General features: G+C 49.4%; 1 protein-coding gene across 6 annotated transcripts in view; it reads right to left on the reverse strand.

Moving 5' to 3' along the window:
* GRB10 (growth factor receptor bound protein 10) overlaps positions 1–13733 on the reverse strand; it is a 185064-nt gene that overhangs the window by 118673 nt on the left and 52658 nt on the right. For 3 of the 6 annotated variants that reach the window (XM_043588459.1, XM_043588460.1, XM_043588461.1), the window contains exon 3: positions 6183–6251. The exons of 2 other annotated variants lie outside the window; for them this stretch is intronic. In XM_043588459.1, the coding sequence (XP_043444394.1) occupies positions 6183–6233 (51 nt within the window). In that variant the 5' untranslated portion in view covers positions 6234–6251. Of the gene's footprint in view, positions 1–6129; positions 6252–13733 lie in introns of those variants that run through there. One more of the 6 variants, XM_043588462.1, reaches the window with a different exon arrangement.

Below are 13733 nucleotides of genomic sequence, written 5' to 3' on the forward strand. Positions count from 1 at the left end.
GTCCCCACTGGTGCCCACGAAGCACACTGTTGACACAGACCCACCCGGCTGGTTTCGCACCTGTCACCCCACGGCTGGGATCTGCGCAGACAGTGCTGTCCTCCGGGGATCCCAACCCCCAGCCACGCTCCACCTGGGACCAAACCGGTCACAGCTGCTCCCAGCGTTTAAAGGAAAGGGTTTTCAATGGATCCGAAAGTTAGGAAAAGTATAAACACGCGTGCTATTTACCAACGTGTCGTTGACTAAGTACAGTTCCAATAAACTAAACCAGCTCAGTGCAGTTTGCCAGATCAGAAAGCAAATGGGTTTCCAAACCAAATGCCGGTCTATTTTTTAAGTGACTATCCTGCAATCGCTTCAAAGACTTGAAAAAACCATAATCAAATTTACACACGTATCGCAAAAGCACTTAAACATTCCATGCCTAGGGAAGAAATGTACACTCTTTTTTTTTCAGTTTATTTATTTATTTTGAGAGAGAGAGAGAGGGAGAACATGAGCATGCAAATACAAGTGGGGGAAGAGGGGGGGGAGAGAGAGAGAGAGAGAGAGAGAGACAGTCCCAAGTGGGTTCCTCGATGTCAGCACAGAGCCCAACTCGGGGCTTGAACTCACGAACCATGAGATCATGAACTGAGACGAAGTCAAGAGTCAGACACTTAACCAACTGAGCCACCCAGATGCCCCCAGAATCAAAACTTTAAATAATTTGCAAAACCACTTATAGGTAAGCGTCCCACCTGCTGAGACACTGCCATGAAATAAAGATAAGGGATGGGACAACTTAAGGGATGTGTAAGAGCCACAGTGAGGAGAAGGTACCAGCCACAAATTTCTTGGAGAACACAGAGTCCAATAAAACGTCCTTTCGTGTAAGATTAAAACAGAAGAAGGGGCGTCTGGGTGGCTCAGTTAGTTAAGCATCCAACTTAGGCTCGGGTTGTGACCTCAACGTTCATGAGCTCGAGCCCCATGTGGGCCTCAGCACTGACTGTGTGAAGCCTGCTTGGGCTCAAGTGACTGATGGGATTATTGTGCTTTCTCTGCCCCTCCCCAGTTTGTGCTCCCCCCCGCCTCAAAAATAAATATTTTTTTTAAAAATGAAGAGGCTACAGAATCCCTCTCCGGTTAAAAAAAAATTAAAAATTAAAAACAAGCGACGGACTTTGGGAATGGAATTCACTTCTAGGGACGGATCCCAAATCAAGACTACAGGGATGAGGTCATCCCCCGGGCCCTCCAGACACTGCCAGCAGATGGAGGGGTCCGGTGTCCCCAGATGTCCGCGGACCCAGCAGAAAATCCACAGCTGGCTGTGCTCGGCAAGCAGCAAAGCGCCATCCGCGGGCTCTGAGTCTCGTCCCCGCGGCCCCAACCACGAGCGGACGAGCCAGCGGACACAGGAGGCCCCACGGGGAGCCCCGGTCCGTCCTTCAACGGGAGTTGGCAAACGTCTCCGGTGAAGGGCCAGACGCTACTCAACTCTGCCGGGGAGCCTGAGAGCGGCTACTGACGAGATGTCAACAAATGAGCGTAGCCGTGTTCCCGTAACACTTCATTTATAAAAGCAGGCAGGGGGGCAGGACTGGCCCACGGCAGTCGTCTGCCAGCTCCCGCGCCGGAAGGGAAGGTTCCGGAAGGCTCAGCGCCACGGAACTGAAATGAAGCCAGAGGAGCAACTCGCAGCAACCACCGGGGGCCGGGACAGGACGTAGGAAACGACCCAGCAAGCAGACGGTGGCGGAGAAGGAGCCACCAGCAGGCTCGGGGCTCTGACCTCCACCCCAGCAGGTGTCTCTGCGCGACAGGATCACGAGGACGCTTTCCCAGACGTCTGACTTCGAACGCGAGCAACTCAGAAGTCAAGAAAGACAATTATAGAGATAAAGCTAAAATACTCAGAATAAATATTTGGAAGTTCAAGCATAAGCCTGATCGCCTGTGTCACGTTTACATTCAAGCATTTCGGTGCCACAGCACAGCTCAACACTCTGTTCACGCATTTTACCTGAACCCATCACACTGCCTACTTCCAGCATTCTTCATAAAGATAATAAACGCTGCTTTTGTTTATAGTGAATAGATAAAATGCACCTTGAAATAGGTGCATAATCCCTTCCTCAAAACCCTGGGGGCTGAAAGTAGGTGGGAATTCAGAAATTTTTGGATTCGAGGGGCTCCCGGGTGGCTCAAGTGTCAGACTCTTAATTTAGACTCCAGTCTGTGCTGACAGCTCAGAGCCTGGAGTCTGCTTCAGATTCCGTGTCCCTCTCTCACTGTGTCCCTCCCTTGCTCATGCTCTGTCTCTCTCTATCTATCTAGAATACATCAAAAACATTAAAAAAAAATTTAAAAAAAGATTCTCCCTCTCATCTCTCTCAGCCCCTCCCCCACTCACAATCGTTCTCTCTCTCTCTCTCAAAAACTTTAAAAAGATTGTTATGGAATGGAGAAAGATAAGGCAGGGTCCAGGGTGGCCTAGGAACGTAACCATTATGCACCTACAGTCCACAGCTCTGAACAAGTCGAATCGAATTCTCCTGTGACGTGAGAAATGGCCATACTTCTCAGTTTAGAGCTTTGGGGGTTTCACTTTTTAATTATTTTTTCATGTTTATTTATTTTTTTCATGTGTATTTATTTTTGAGAGAAACAGAGACAGAGAGTGAGCGAGGGAAGGGCAGAGAGAGAGGGAGACACAGAATCTGAAACAGGTTCCAGGCTCCGAGCTGTCAGCACAGAGCCCGACACGGGGCTCGAACTCACAAACTGTGAGACCACGACCTAAGCCGACGTCGGACGCTTAACCAACTGAGCCACCCAGGCGCCCCGAGCTTTGGGAATTGTAAAATTGCAGACCATGGGCTGCAGGCGTCTATTTATAACCCCCTCCCCCGCAGACGCCCTGTTCCTACGTGGCCGAAGTCTAACCTCCCCCACCTCGCCAGGCCAGGATTCTCCTCCCTGCATCCTTCTGCCCAGTCCTATCTGGGCACCACCTGCGGCTCTGGGTGCTTCCTCCAGGGAGGCCTCCTTGACCTCCTTTCTCCCCCACCAGCCTATTTTATCTGCCTCAGAATCACTGTCATCGTTCACAATCATCTTATCTGCCAGCTGTCCCGTGTCCACCTTCCCAACTAAGACTCATAAGCCTAGGGAACTTGCCTGCCTCGTGCAAAGCCACCCACCCCCGTAGCTCAGACACTGTGTCTGGCACAATCAGTGACCAAGGAATTAAAGGTAACTATCCTGGGCCGGGTGCCCCAGACGTGGTCACCCCCGTGCTGGGCAATTTCCATGCCCTTGCTCCAATCCCCACACGACCTGGACACCATTAACCCTTTTGGGCCAGCAGGGAAACTGAGGCACAGGAGTGTTACAAGATCCACCCCCCCTCCAAAGGCCACCGAACAACGACAATATCAGATTTTAAAGGAAAACTCTAAGTCTTAAAAGCTGTTTGTTCCCTATTCCACCAACCCCGGGGCCGCTAAAGCGGAAAGCATGATAACTGAATGCACACGCTAACTTGGGTGCTTCTGGGTCCGTAAAAAAACTCTACATCTCGGCCACTCACTGACCGAAGCCCATTATCTAATCCGAGCCCCAGCACATACGGAACAGCTCAAGTCAGAAACCCGATAGTATGCTAAAGATCTTAAGAAATTCTTCTCCACGAAGACTTGGGAGATTCCTCTAAATTGCCATAATTGCAGATTGCTCAAGACTGGAACTCACTGTAAATCATGCCATTTTCTGAGAAATTCTGCAACAGTCATCTGATTTTCCAGGAACAGTGGATGCCAACTGCCAAGTCGGGCTGCCGCATTTTTACGAGCGGAGGACCGTGCCGTCAAATGCCACCGAAAGGCACGACTGAGCATTTCACCAAGGGGTGACAGAGTTTCACTGGGGTTGCCCCCCACACCCTCTCCACGGCTTTCTGGCTTATGCAGAACTGCCTTGGGCATCCGGGGCAGCAATGACAAACAGCTAGTGCGTCTGTGGAGAAAGGCATGACCTTTACTGGGTGCTTCTGCTGTCTCTGTGAGACCCACAGAAGACTGAAAACGGAAGGAGGGGGGCGGAGGGAGGCAAGAGGGTCTTTGTGCCATCACCCTTCCCTCCATCAGGTCCACTCTATAACCAGCTGGAGAGGACACCTCTCCACCAACTTTCAGACGGACTCCCTCAGGGACAGTTTTCCACGTAGTGCACTGATCTTTTCCATTTGGAAGCAATGGTGTGAAGTGCAAGGCGGCAGGCCAGATGATGGGTACAATCTGCACCCAGACAACTGGCCACAGCTAAGGGGCCACAGGAGGATTGGACCTACGACCCATGGATGCAGCATGGAGCTTTAACCAACAGGGTGAAGCCTCTTGTTTAAGTTTATTTGGTGGGGGGCGGGGACAGAGAAAGGGGGGGGGGGGGGGAGAGAGAGAGAGAGAGAGAGAGAGAGAGAGAGAGAGAGAGAATCCCAAGTAGGCTCTTCACCAGCAGCACAGAGCCCAGTGTGGGGCTCGAACTCACAAACCATGAGACCATGACCTGAGCCGAAATCAAGAGTCTGACCTTTAACTGACTGAGCCACCCAGGAGCCCCAAGGCCTCTTTTAGGAATAAGCAAGCAACCATGGCTTAAGCAGAACACCCTTCCCACTTCTACTAGGTGCTGGCCCTCTTTTCCAGCTTGTAACTCGTTCTGGCCTCGTCCCAAATTCAGTGACTACCACGAATGGTATTCCTAACATTCAGCCTTTCTTGGAAGGTTCACTTCACTTTGATACCAAAACAACAACAACAACAACAAAAGATCAGGGGCGCCTGGGTGGCTCAGTCAGTTAAGCGTCTAACTTCGGCTCAGGCCATGATCTCACGGTCCGTGGGTTCAAGCCCCACATTGAGCTCTGTGCTGACAGCTTGGAGCCTGGAGCCTGCTTCAGATTCTGCGTCTCCCTTTCTCTCTGCCCCTCCCCTGCTCCTACTCTGTCTCTCTCTCTCAAAAAGAAATAAACATTAAAAAAAAATTTTTTTTTTATTAAAAAGAAAGCTCTCTGCAGCCGATGAATAAGCAAATTTTCATCACAGTCACTAAAAAGTGACTCGACAGACCAAGGGAAGGAAACACAAGTTCAGAGAAGTGCAGAACTCCGGTCAAGGGTAGAGCATACGGAAGGGCCTCAAAATCAGGGAGCCATGCTGGAGAGCTGGAGGCCGAGAGAGAGAGAAAGAGAAAGAGAAAGAGAGAGAGAGAGAGAGAGAGAGAGAGAGTGAGTACAGGTGCCTGACATACTAAAGGACCAATAAAGATAAACCAGGCGCCATGTGTCAAGTCCAAAGAACCAGGATTCATTCCTTCAAGGGCAGCCCTCCACCCTGCAAAGTGAAGGCTCAAACAAAACCGTGGTTCAGAAGGTGGGGGCACCCGGGTGGCTCCGTCCCAGGGTTGATCCCAGGGTTGTGGGATCGAGCCTCACGTCGGGCTGATGCTCATGCTGACGGCGTGGGGCCTGTTTGGGATTCTCTCTATCCCCTCCCCCGCCCCTCCCCTGCTCATGCTCTGTCTCTCCCAAAATAAATACGTAAACTTTAAAAAAAAAAAAAAAAAAAAAAAAAGAAAGAAAGAAAACATGGTTCCAAAGATGAAGGAAATTAACAGAGGAAATTCACCGAGCACCCCAGGAAGAGCCTGGGAAACCAGAGGAGCAGATATGAACTTGTCCTCCACAAATCCCCACCTGATGCTTCCAGGCGGAGGGAAAAAGGAGCCAGTTGGGGGGGGAGGGGAAGTTGAGGCTTCCACCCCCAAAGCACAAGCTGCACCCAGGCCAGGACACCCTCCTCTCCCCGCGTCGTGCCCCAGATGCTCAGGTCTCTGGCTGAACATCCCCGCAGCCGCCACTCGAACGGGCCATCTGGAGGTTTGGGGCCCGGCAGACGACCACGTGGCGCCTGCTTTATCCCAAACACCTCTTCCCACACATCAGAGGCAAGATCGCACCACAGTGACAACCCTCTGGAACCCGGAAGCCGTGGCCGAGGAGGACACGTGGTAAGATCTTCCAGAACACGCCGGTGACCCCAGTGCAGACATCCCCCCCGGTGACCCGTCGTGGTTACTGACCACACGGGTGCCAGCTCCGCCTGCTGGCATCCGACGTCCACGCTCCCCCATACCTGGTGGTACGGATGGTGCAAGAAGGAATCCGGGCAGCCGGCTAAAGCCATGGGCTCCTTCTTCAGCACCTGCAACAGAGACAGACCGTGAGAAGCAGCCAGACGGGACACCACGGTCACTGTTCACAGCTTGTTCCAGGGCGACACACCCGAGCCTGTGGCCCCTGGACACCCTCGCGCAATGAGGCACTCAGGTGGGAGGTCTGCTCAAGGGGTCCCCGCTTTTCTTCTCACACAGAGACCAGCTACGGAACCCTGGGAAGGCCGTCCGCACGGTCACAGGATCCATGGGGCGCGGGGGCCCTCAGAGGGGTGTGGGGGCGCCGGCCCCCCCGCGGAGGCTCCCAGGGACCGCCGGGCTCCTTTGGTCATTACAGACATTAACACCCTGAAGACCTGATCTTCCTTTGGGGAATATGGATTGAGCCTCATTCCAATCAAGCACCGAGGAAGCTGTGTGTGGTCGGGGTGTCTCCGGTACCGCCCGTGTGTATGCTGACTCTCCCGGCCGCAGCCGAGATCAAAACACTGTTACGGGCATCTGACGCCCCCACTGGTGTCACACTCCCTGGAGGCACGGTTCTGTGACTACAATCTCTGACGATGACATTCACAGAAATGGACTTCTGAACGCACATTAAGCCTCTCCTCGCTTCTGTGTGAGCTACAAGTAACATGAGCTGTATTCAAAAGCCCATCGTGGGGGCGCCTGGGCGGCTCAGTCCGTTAAGCACCCGACCCTTAATTTCGGCTCAGGTCACGATCTCGCAGTTCGTGGGATCGAGTCCCTCATCAGGCTCCACACTGACAGCACAGAGCCTGCTTGGGATTCTCTCTCTCCCTCTCTCTCTGCTCCTCCCCAGCTCGTGCTCTCTCTCTCTCTCAAAATAAATAAACTTAAAAATTTTTTTTTTTCTTCTTCTTAAAAGCACATTGGCTCCTACAGTGAGATCCCAATAAGCACGAAACACAGACCCTGTCATTTTCGTTTTTAATCTGCTGCGGCACAAACCACATGCCTGATGCATACAAAGCAGACGGCGAATCTCCCTCCCCTCTGACGCAGACGACGAGTGGGGCGGGGAGGTTAGGGGCAACCAGCAGCTTGGCCGGGACTCGGACGGGTCACCCGTTTGCCTCTGAACACAAAAAAACCAAGGCCAAACTTCCATGAAGCGAGCTTCTCCGAGATCCTTCCTTCTAAAGCTCAGCGGTAACCAGAGAGCAGGGGGAGGATTCCGGGAACAGAGAGGAACCAGGGACAATGTCTTCTCATGTGGAAATCATCGGACGCTGAGAACATTTTCAGGAATGGCAGCAATGAACGCTCTCCATCATAATCGGTCCCAGAGGCGCCTGGACCATCGGCCCTTCTTCAGCCCAGCCCCGCTGAACAATTCATAATCCCTGGCCACGAGAGGCTTTTCTCGAGCCTCTGCGTTTGTGGCTGTCTTTCCCTGCTCCACCACCAGCTACCTTCCTATGCCCTGTAGGACTGAGCTCAGGGATCACCTCCTCCAGGAAGCCCCCTCAGACTGCCTCTCGCCAATCAACACTGCTCCAAGATGGCTCGCTCAGTCAGTGTCCACTGGGCTTCTGGCATCTGGATCCAAGCCGGTTTCACAAAGAGAGCGCTGGTGGTCATCACTGTCAACCCCTTTAGAGCAGGAAGAAAACACAGCAGCTCTAGGAAGGCCACCCCACCATGTCCAGGAGCCGCCTCCAACAGGACTACCCGCCTCTCCTACGGTGTCCCCAGAGGAGGCCCAGGGACAGGCAGGTGTCCTGCTATTCTAGAACACAGGGTCTCCTCTGAGGCTGCCTTTCGGAGGAGCAAGAACAATGGACACTAACAAGAATCCCTACAACGAGGCAGCAAGGAAACCGAGCTTAAAAAAACACTTTCTGGGGGCACCTGGGGGGGTTCAGTTGGTTAAGCAACTGACTCTTGACTTCAGCTCAGGTCATGATCTCACGGCTCGTGAGACTGAGCCCCACGTTGGGCTCTGTGCTGACAACGCAGAGTCTGCTAAGGATTCTCTCTCCCTCTCTCTCAAAATAAACAAATAAATTTAAAAAATTTTTCTGCTCCTATACTCAGAGCATGGAAGGTCCCACTTCCCTGAAGTCGTTTTACTACAAGCAAAATAAAGACTATTTAGTCAGTGGCTCATTTCTCTCAATGAAAGAAAAAAGGAGAATGGAAGAAACCGGACAGGCAGGAACTGCCCGGGACAAGATAAACCGGAGGCTGTGGGCAGTCAAATCAGAATCAATGCTGCAGACAGTACAGTCCATGGACACAAAATCCCAGGAACGTGGACAACAGACCCCAGGGAGAACGCATCAAACAGAGTGGCAAAAAGGTTGAACAGTCTGCAATTTGGCGCAAAACTCGGGGTGCAGAGAACAGCGCCCGGCTGTGAAGGGAACACCACCTTCCCCAGCTGATCTCGACCCCGCACCTCTCACGCATCTGGGGCAGAGTGAAGATTCCCTGACCAGACAGTCTGAGTTTTTCAGAATTCAGAAAGGAAGACTCACAAAAGCTTCCCGGGGGAATCCTGAAAGACTCCAGTGGGGCATAAAAGTAAGGACATTCATTCCGTCAACCAAAATAGCAACAAAATCGGGGCGCCTGGGCAGTTCAGTCAGTTGAGCACCCAACTCTTGGTTTTGGCTCAGGTCGTGATCTCGCGGTTTCGTGTGTTCGAGCCCCATGTGGGGTTCTGCACTGACAGTGCGGAGCCTGCTTGGGATTCTCTCTCCCGCTCTCTCTTTGTCCCTCCCCCACTCACACTGTCTCTGCCTCTCTCGAAACAAATAAACCTAAAAAGAAAGATAGCAAAAAATTCGAAGGTAAGACCCAGTCATGGGCTGAAGCGTGTCCTCCCCACAATTCAAAAGTTGAAGCCCTAATGCCCAGGACCCACAACGTGGCTGTATTTGGAGGTGGAGGTCTTTAAAGATGTGATTAGCTTAAAATGAGGTGTTAGTGTGGCCCCCGAGTCAATGTGAGGGGACCTGAGGACACAGACACACGCAGAGGGGCGACCGCGGGAAGACACGGGGAGAAGACGGCCGTCTACATGCCGAGGAGAGGGGCCTCACGAGGTCCCAGCCCTGCCCACACCTCGATCTCAGACTTCGGCCTCCAGAGCCAAGAGGAAATAAATTCTGTTATTTGAGCTGCCCAGTCTGTACAATTCTGTTAAGGCGGTCGGTCCTGAAAAACTAATACAGACCCAAGATAGGAACACACTATTAAATTGCTATTTCAGCTAAAAGGAACAGAAGTGCCCTAAATCTATAACATCCACTACCAGGCAATTATGTTTTCTCTTAAGTGTTTAGGATCCTTTAATCCATCTGCACAGAAACCAGAGAATGACCTGTAAGAGGCTGCTAGGCTGAAGGGAAAAGGGTAGGGGCAATGGAAGCCCTAACAAGATGGCGGGAGGGCCCCACGCGGTAACCGGCTTCTCTACTGCATGGGCACGGCTGTGGCTGGTCACCTCTCTCCAGCCTTGGGCAAGGCCAGTAGCCCCCAAGCCTGTAAACCTGTCTGGCCCATAAGTCAACCTGGGCCTATGGTAGCAAGTCTCATGCGTCCGTGTGTCCAGCATCCAGCCGTTTAATCCCAACACCAACCTAGCTGCTATTCTGAAAGTACTCTGGGGAAGTGGTTGACATTTGCAATCACTGGACTTTTAGGCAAAGGGGATTACCCTCCCTACAAGAGGTGGGCCTCGTGCAATCAGCTGAGGGCCTTAAGAGCAAAGACTGAGATTTCGCAAAGAAGGGATCTGACCTCAAGACTGTAGCAAACTCCTGAGTTTCCAGACTGCCAGCCTGGCCCAGGGATTTCAGACTTCTCAGTCCCCAACAATCACGTCAGCCAATTCCTTAAAATAGATCTCTTTGTATGTACACACACATGTTCGGTGTCTCAGGAGAACCCTAACGTATGCACCCCAGCCAACCACGGCCAGATCACACGTGGTGTCTCCTGTAGGCCTCCCCAGTGCCCATCTGAGTCTGATGACTCTGCGTGGTCAACCTCCCAGCCCCCAGCCCTTCTCCAAACACACCCTCCACCTTCTTCAGCCCGCAGCCTCCTTTCCCTGAGCAGGCTAATTTTCTCCCCTTCGCCCACATCCCCGAGGGCCTTGGGGAGGGGTTAACACCCTTCTGGCCCCTTAAGGACCCTCTCAGCACCTGTGCTAATGGCTGCCCTGTTGCCCCATGCCCCCTTCTGCCACTGCTCCCCACATTCCTTCCAGCTCACTCCGTGCGTGCCGCCCTGCCCAGCCTTGTTTGCCTCCGGAACTCTTGGACATGTTCAACACGTGGAGACACGTAACTTTCCCCCGAAGCTTCAAATTTAATGGGTGTTGGAGTGCCAGAAATATCACATACACATGCCAATGTTATCACCTAAATACGACCTTTGAAAGCATTTACCAAATGAGATTGCTTCTCAGTCAGAATAATAGACATCCCGTAACTCCTGCTGAGTAGCTCCCTTTGGGATAAGAACACTATAGTTCGATACAGTAAGAAGATCAGAGTAACTCGAGTCTCTAATAAAATGTATCAAACCCAGCTCTCATTGGATTTAATGGTGAAAGATAGAAAGCTTTTCCCTTAAGATCAGAAACAAGGTGAGGATGTCAGTTTTTGCGTCTTCTACTCAACATAGCATTGGAAGTTCTAGCTAGGGCAATACAGCAAGAAAAAGAAATAAAAAGGCATCCAAATTGGAAAGGAACTAATACAATCTCTGTTCACAGACGACACGATCTTATCCATAGAAAACCCTAAAAATTACTAAGACGCACACATAATTAGAGTTAACAAATGCATCAAAGTTACAGAATGTAAGATAACACACTAAAACTAGTTGTGTTTCTATACTCCAACAACAAAAAATCTGAAAAAGAAATGAAGAAAACAAATCCACTTGAAACAGCATCAAGAATAACAACTAGGAATATATTTACCTAATGAAGCAAAACACTTGTGTACTAAAAATTACAAACGTCGCTCTAAGACTATAAAGGAAATATAAACACGGAAAACATCCTGTGTTCATAACTGGGAATATTTAACAGTTTTAAGATGATGACAATACCCAAAGCATATACAGAGTCAGTGCCATCCCTCACAAATTCCCACTGGCATTTTTTTGCAGAAATCGATAAAACCTTTCTAAAATTCATATAGACCCTCAAAGGACCCCAAACAGCCAAAAAAAAAAAAAAAAATCTTGAAAAGGAAGAACAAGGTTGGAGGACTCACATTTCCTGATTTCAAAACTGACTACAAAGCTTTGGTGATAAAGACAGTGTGAAATGGCTGAAGGGCAGATGGACAGACCAATGGAATACAACAGAGCCCGCAGAAATAAACCCTCACATATGATGGCAGGCTGATTTTCAACAAAGGTGTCAGGGCCATTCAATGGGGAAAGGACAGCCTCTTCAACAAGCAGTTTTGGAAAAACTGGATATCCACATGCAAAAGGATGAGGTTGAACTCCTATCTTACACTATCAATGAACATTTATTCAAATGGATCAAAGACCTAAACTTAGGAGTTAAAACTGTAAAACTCTTACAAGAAAGCATAAGAAAAAGTCTTCATGATGTTGGATTTGACAAAGACTTCCAGTTAGGACACCAAATGCATCAGCAACAAGAAAAGACAAATCAGACTTCATCAAAATTAAAAACATTTGTACCAAGGATATGATCAAGAGATGGCAAAAACCCATAAAAAAGGACAAAATAGTTGCAAATCATTTATTTGATAAGGGATTAATATCCAGCATATATAAAGAACACCTACAACTCAACAGTGAGAAAACAGGCCACCAATTTTAAAAATGGCCTTGACTAGACATTTCTCCAGGGAAGATATAAAAATGACCAATGAACACTCAACATCACTAGTCATTAGGGAAATGTAAATCAAACCATGGTGAGATACCACAGAAAATAAGCATTGGCGAGGATGTGGAGAAAGTGAAACCCTTCTCTGCTGCTGGTAAGAATACAAAACGGCACAGCCTCTGTGGAAAACAGTATAACAACTGTTCAAAAAAATCAAATGGAGAATTAACGTATGTCCAGAAATTCTATTTTGAGGCATAAGCCCCAAAAGAAGCAAAAGCAAGGACTCAAACAAGTACTTGTTCACCCGTGTTCAAAGCAGCATTGTTACAATAGCGGAAGAGTGTAAACAACCCAAGTGTCTATCAACAGATGAATGGATAAGCAAAAGGCAGCATATCCATATGACGGAATATTACTCAGCCTTGAAAAGGAACGCAAGTTTGACACACGCTACGACAGGATGAGCCTTGAAGAAGTTATGCTAAGTGAACTAAGTCAGTCGGGAAAGGACAAATGTTGTAGGATCTCGCTTCCACGAGGCCGTCTACAAACAAAATGTAGAAGTGAGCAGGGGCTCGGGAGGTTAATGGGTACAGAGTTTCTGTCTGTGATGATGAAAAAGTTCTAGAAATAGACAGCCATGGTGGTTAGACAACGTTGTGAATGTAAGTAATTCCACTGAATTGCACACTTAGAAGGAGCTAAAATAGGAAATTTATGTTTTATATGTTTTATCCTTTTTATTTTATTTTTTAAGTTTATTTTATTTATTGAGAGAGAGAGCAGAAACAGAATCCTAAGCAGGCTCTAAAACATCAGTGCAGAGCCCAATGTGGGGCTTGATCTCACGAACTGTCATATCATGATCTGAGCCAAGATCAAGAGTTGGATGATTAACTGACTGTGCCACCCAGGTGCCCCTATCTGCTTTTTTGAAACATAGAAAAGATGGCTGTCCAATGAGCTTCCTTTAATAAAATTTAAAACTTTTGCTAATTTTTTTTTAAATGTAAGCATGAGATTCTGCAGAATTTCTTAGGATGTTAAAACTTGAAGATGGATAAAGCAAGGCTTGCAAATATCACTTCTGTACAAACTTTTTAAAAAATCTTTTTTCATGTTTATCTTAGAGAGAGAGAGAGAGAGAGAGTGAGAATAAGTGGGGGAGGGGCAGAAAGAGAGGGAGACACAGAATCCGAAGCAGGCTCTAGGCTGTGAGATGTCAGCACAGAGCCCGACGCGGGGCTCAAACTCACAAACCGCGAGATCATGACCTGAGCCGAAGTCGGATGCTTAACCGACTGAGCCAGCCAGGCGCCTCTCTTTTTAATTTCCAAAATGCTTCCTGGTCACACCAGTTTTACCACTTGGAATTGGTTAAGACTTGTCCGTTTTGGTCTCTCTTGACCAGCAATGCCCTCTCTGCTCTGTGACTCTACGTCATCCAGCTGTCTGGCAGGTGAAATGAAACCCCCACCGCAAGCCCTTGGTAAAATCCATCTTGCCACCCGTACCTGACAAAGACTGGGACCACGGTCGTGATCTGTGCTCTTGTGGAGACTGAAACCCTCATCCTGCTCCTGAGCAAAAAACTTCACCTCTAAACGTCCTACAACAATACAGGCTCGATGACACACTGTGCCACTTTGTAAAG

This window comes from Prionailurus bengalensis, chromosome A2 (genome assembly GCF_016509475.1).
Source record: "Prionailurus bengalensis isolate Pbe53 chromosome A2, Fcat_Pben_1.1_paternal_pri, whole genome shotgun sequence".
Classification (NCBI taxonomy): domain Eukaryota; kingdom Metazoa; phylum Chordata; class Mammalia; order Carnivora; family Felidae; genus Prionailurus; species Prionailurus bengalensis.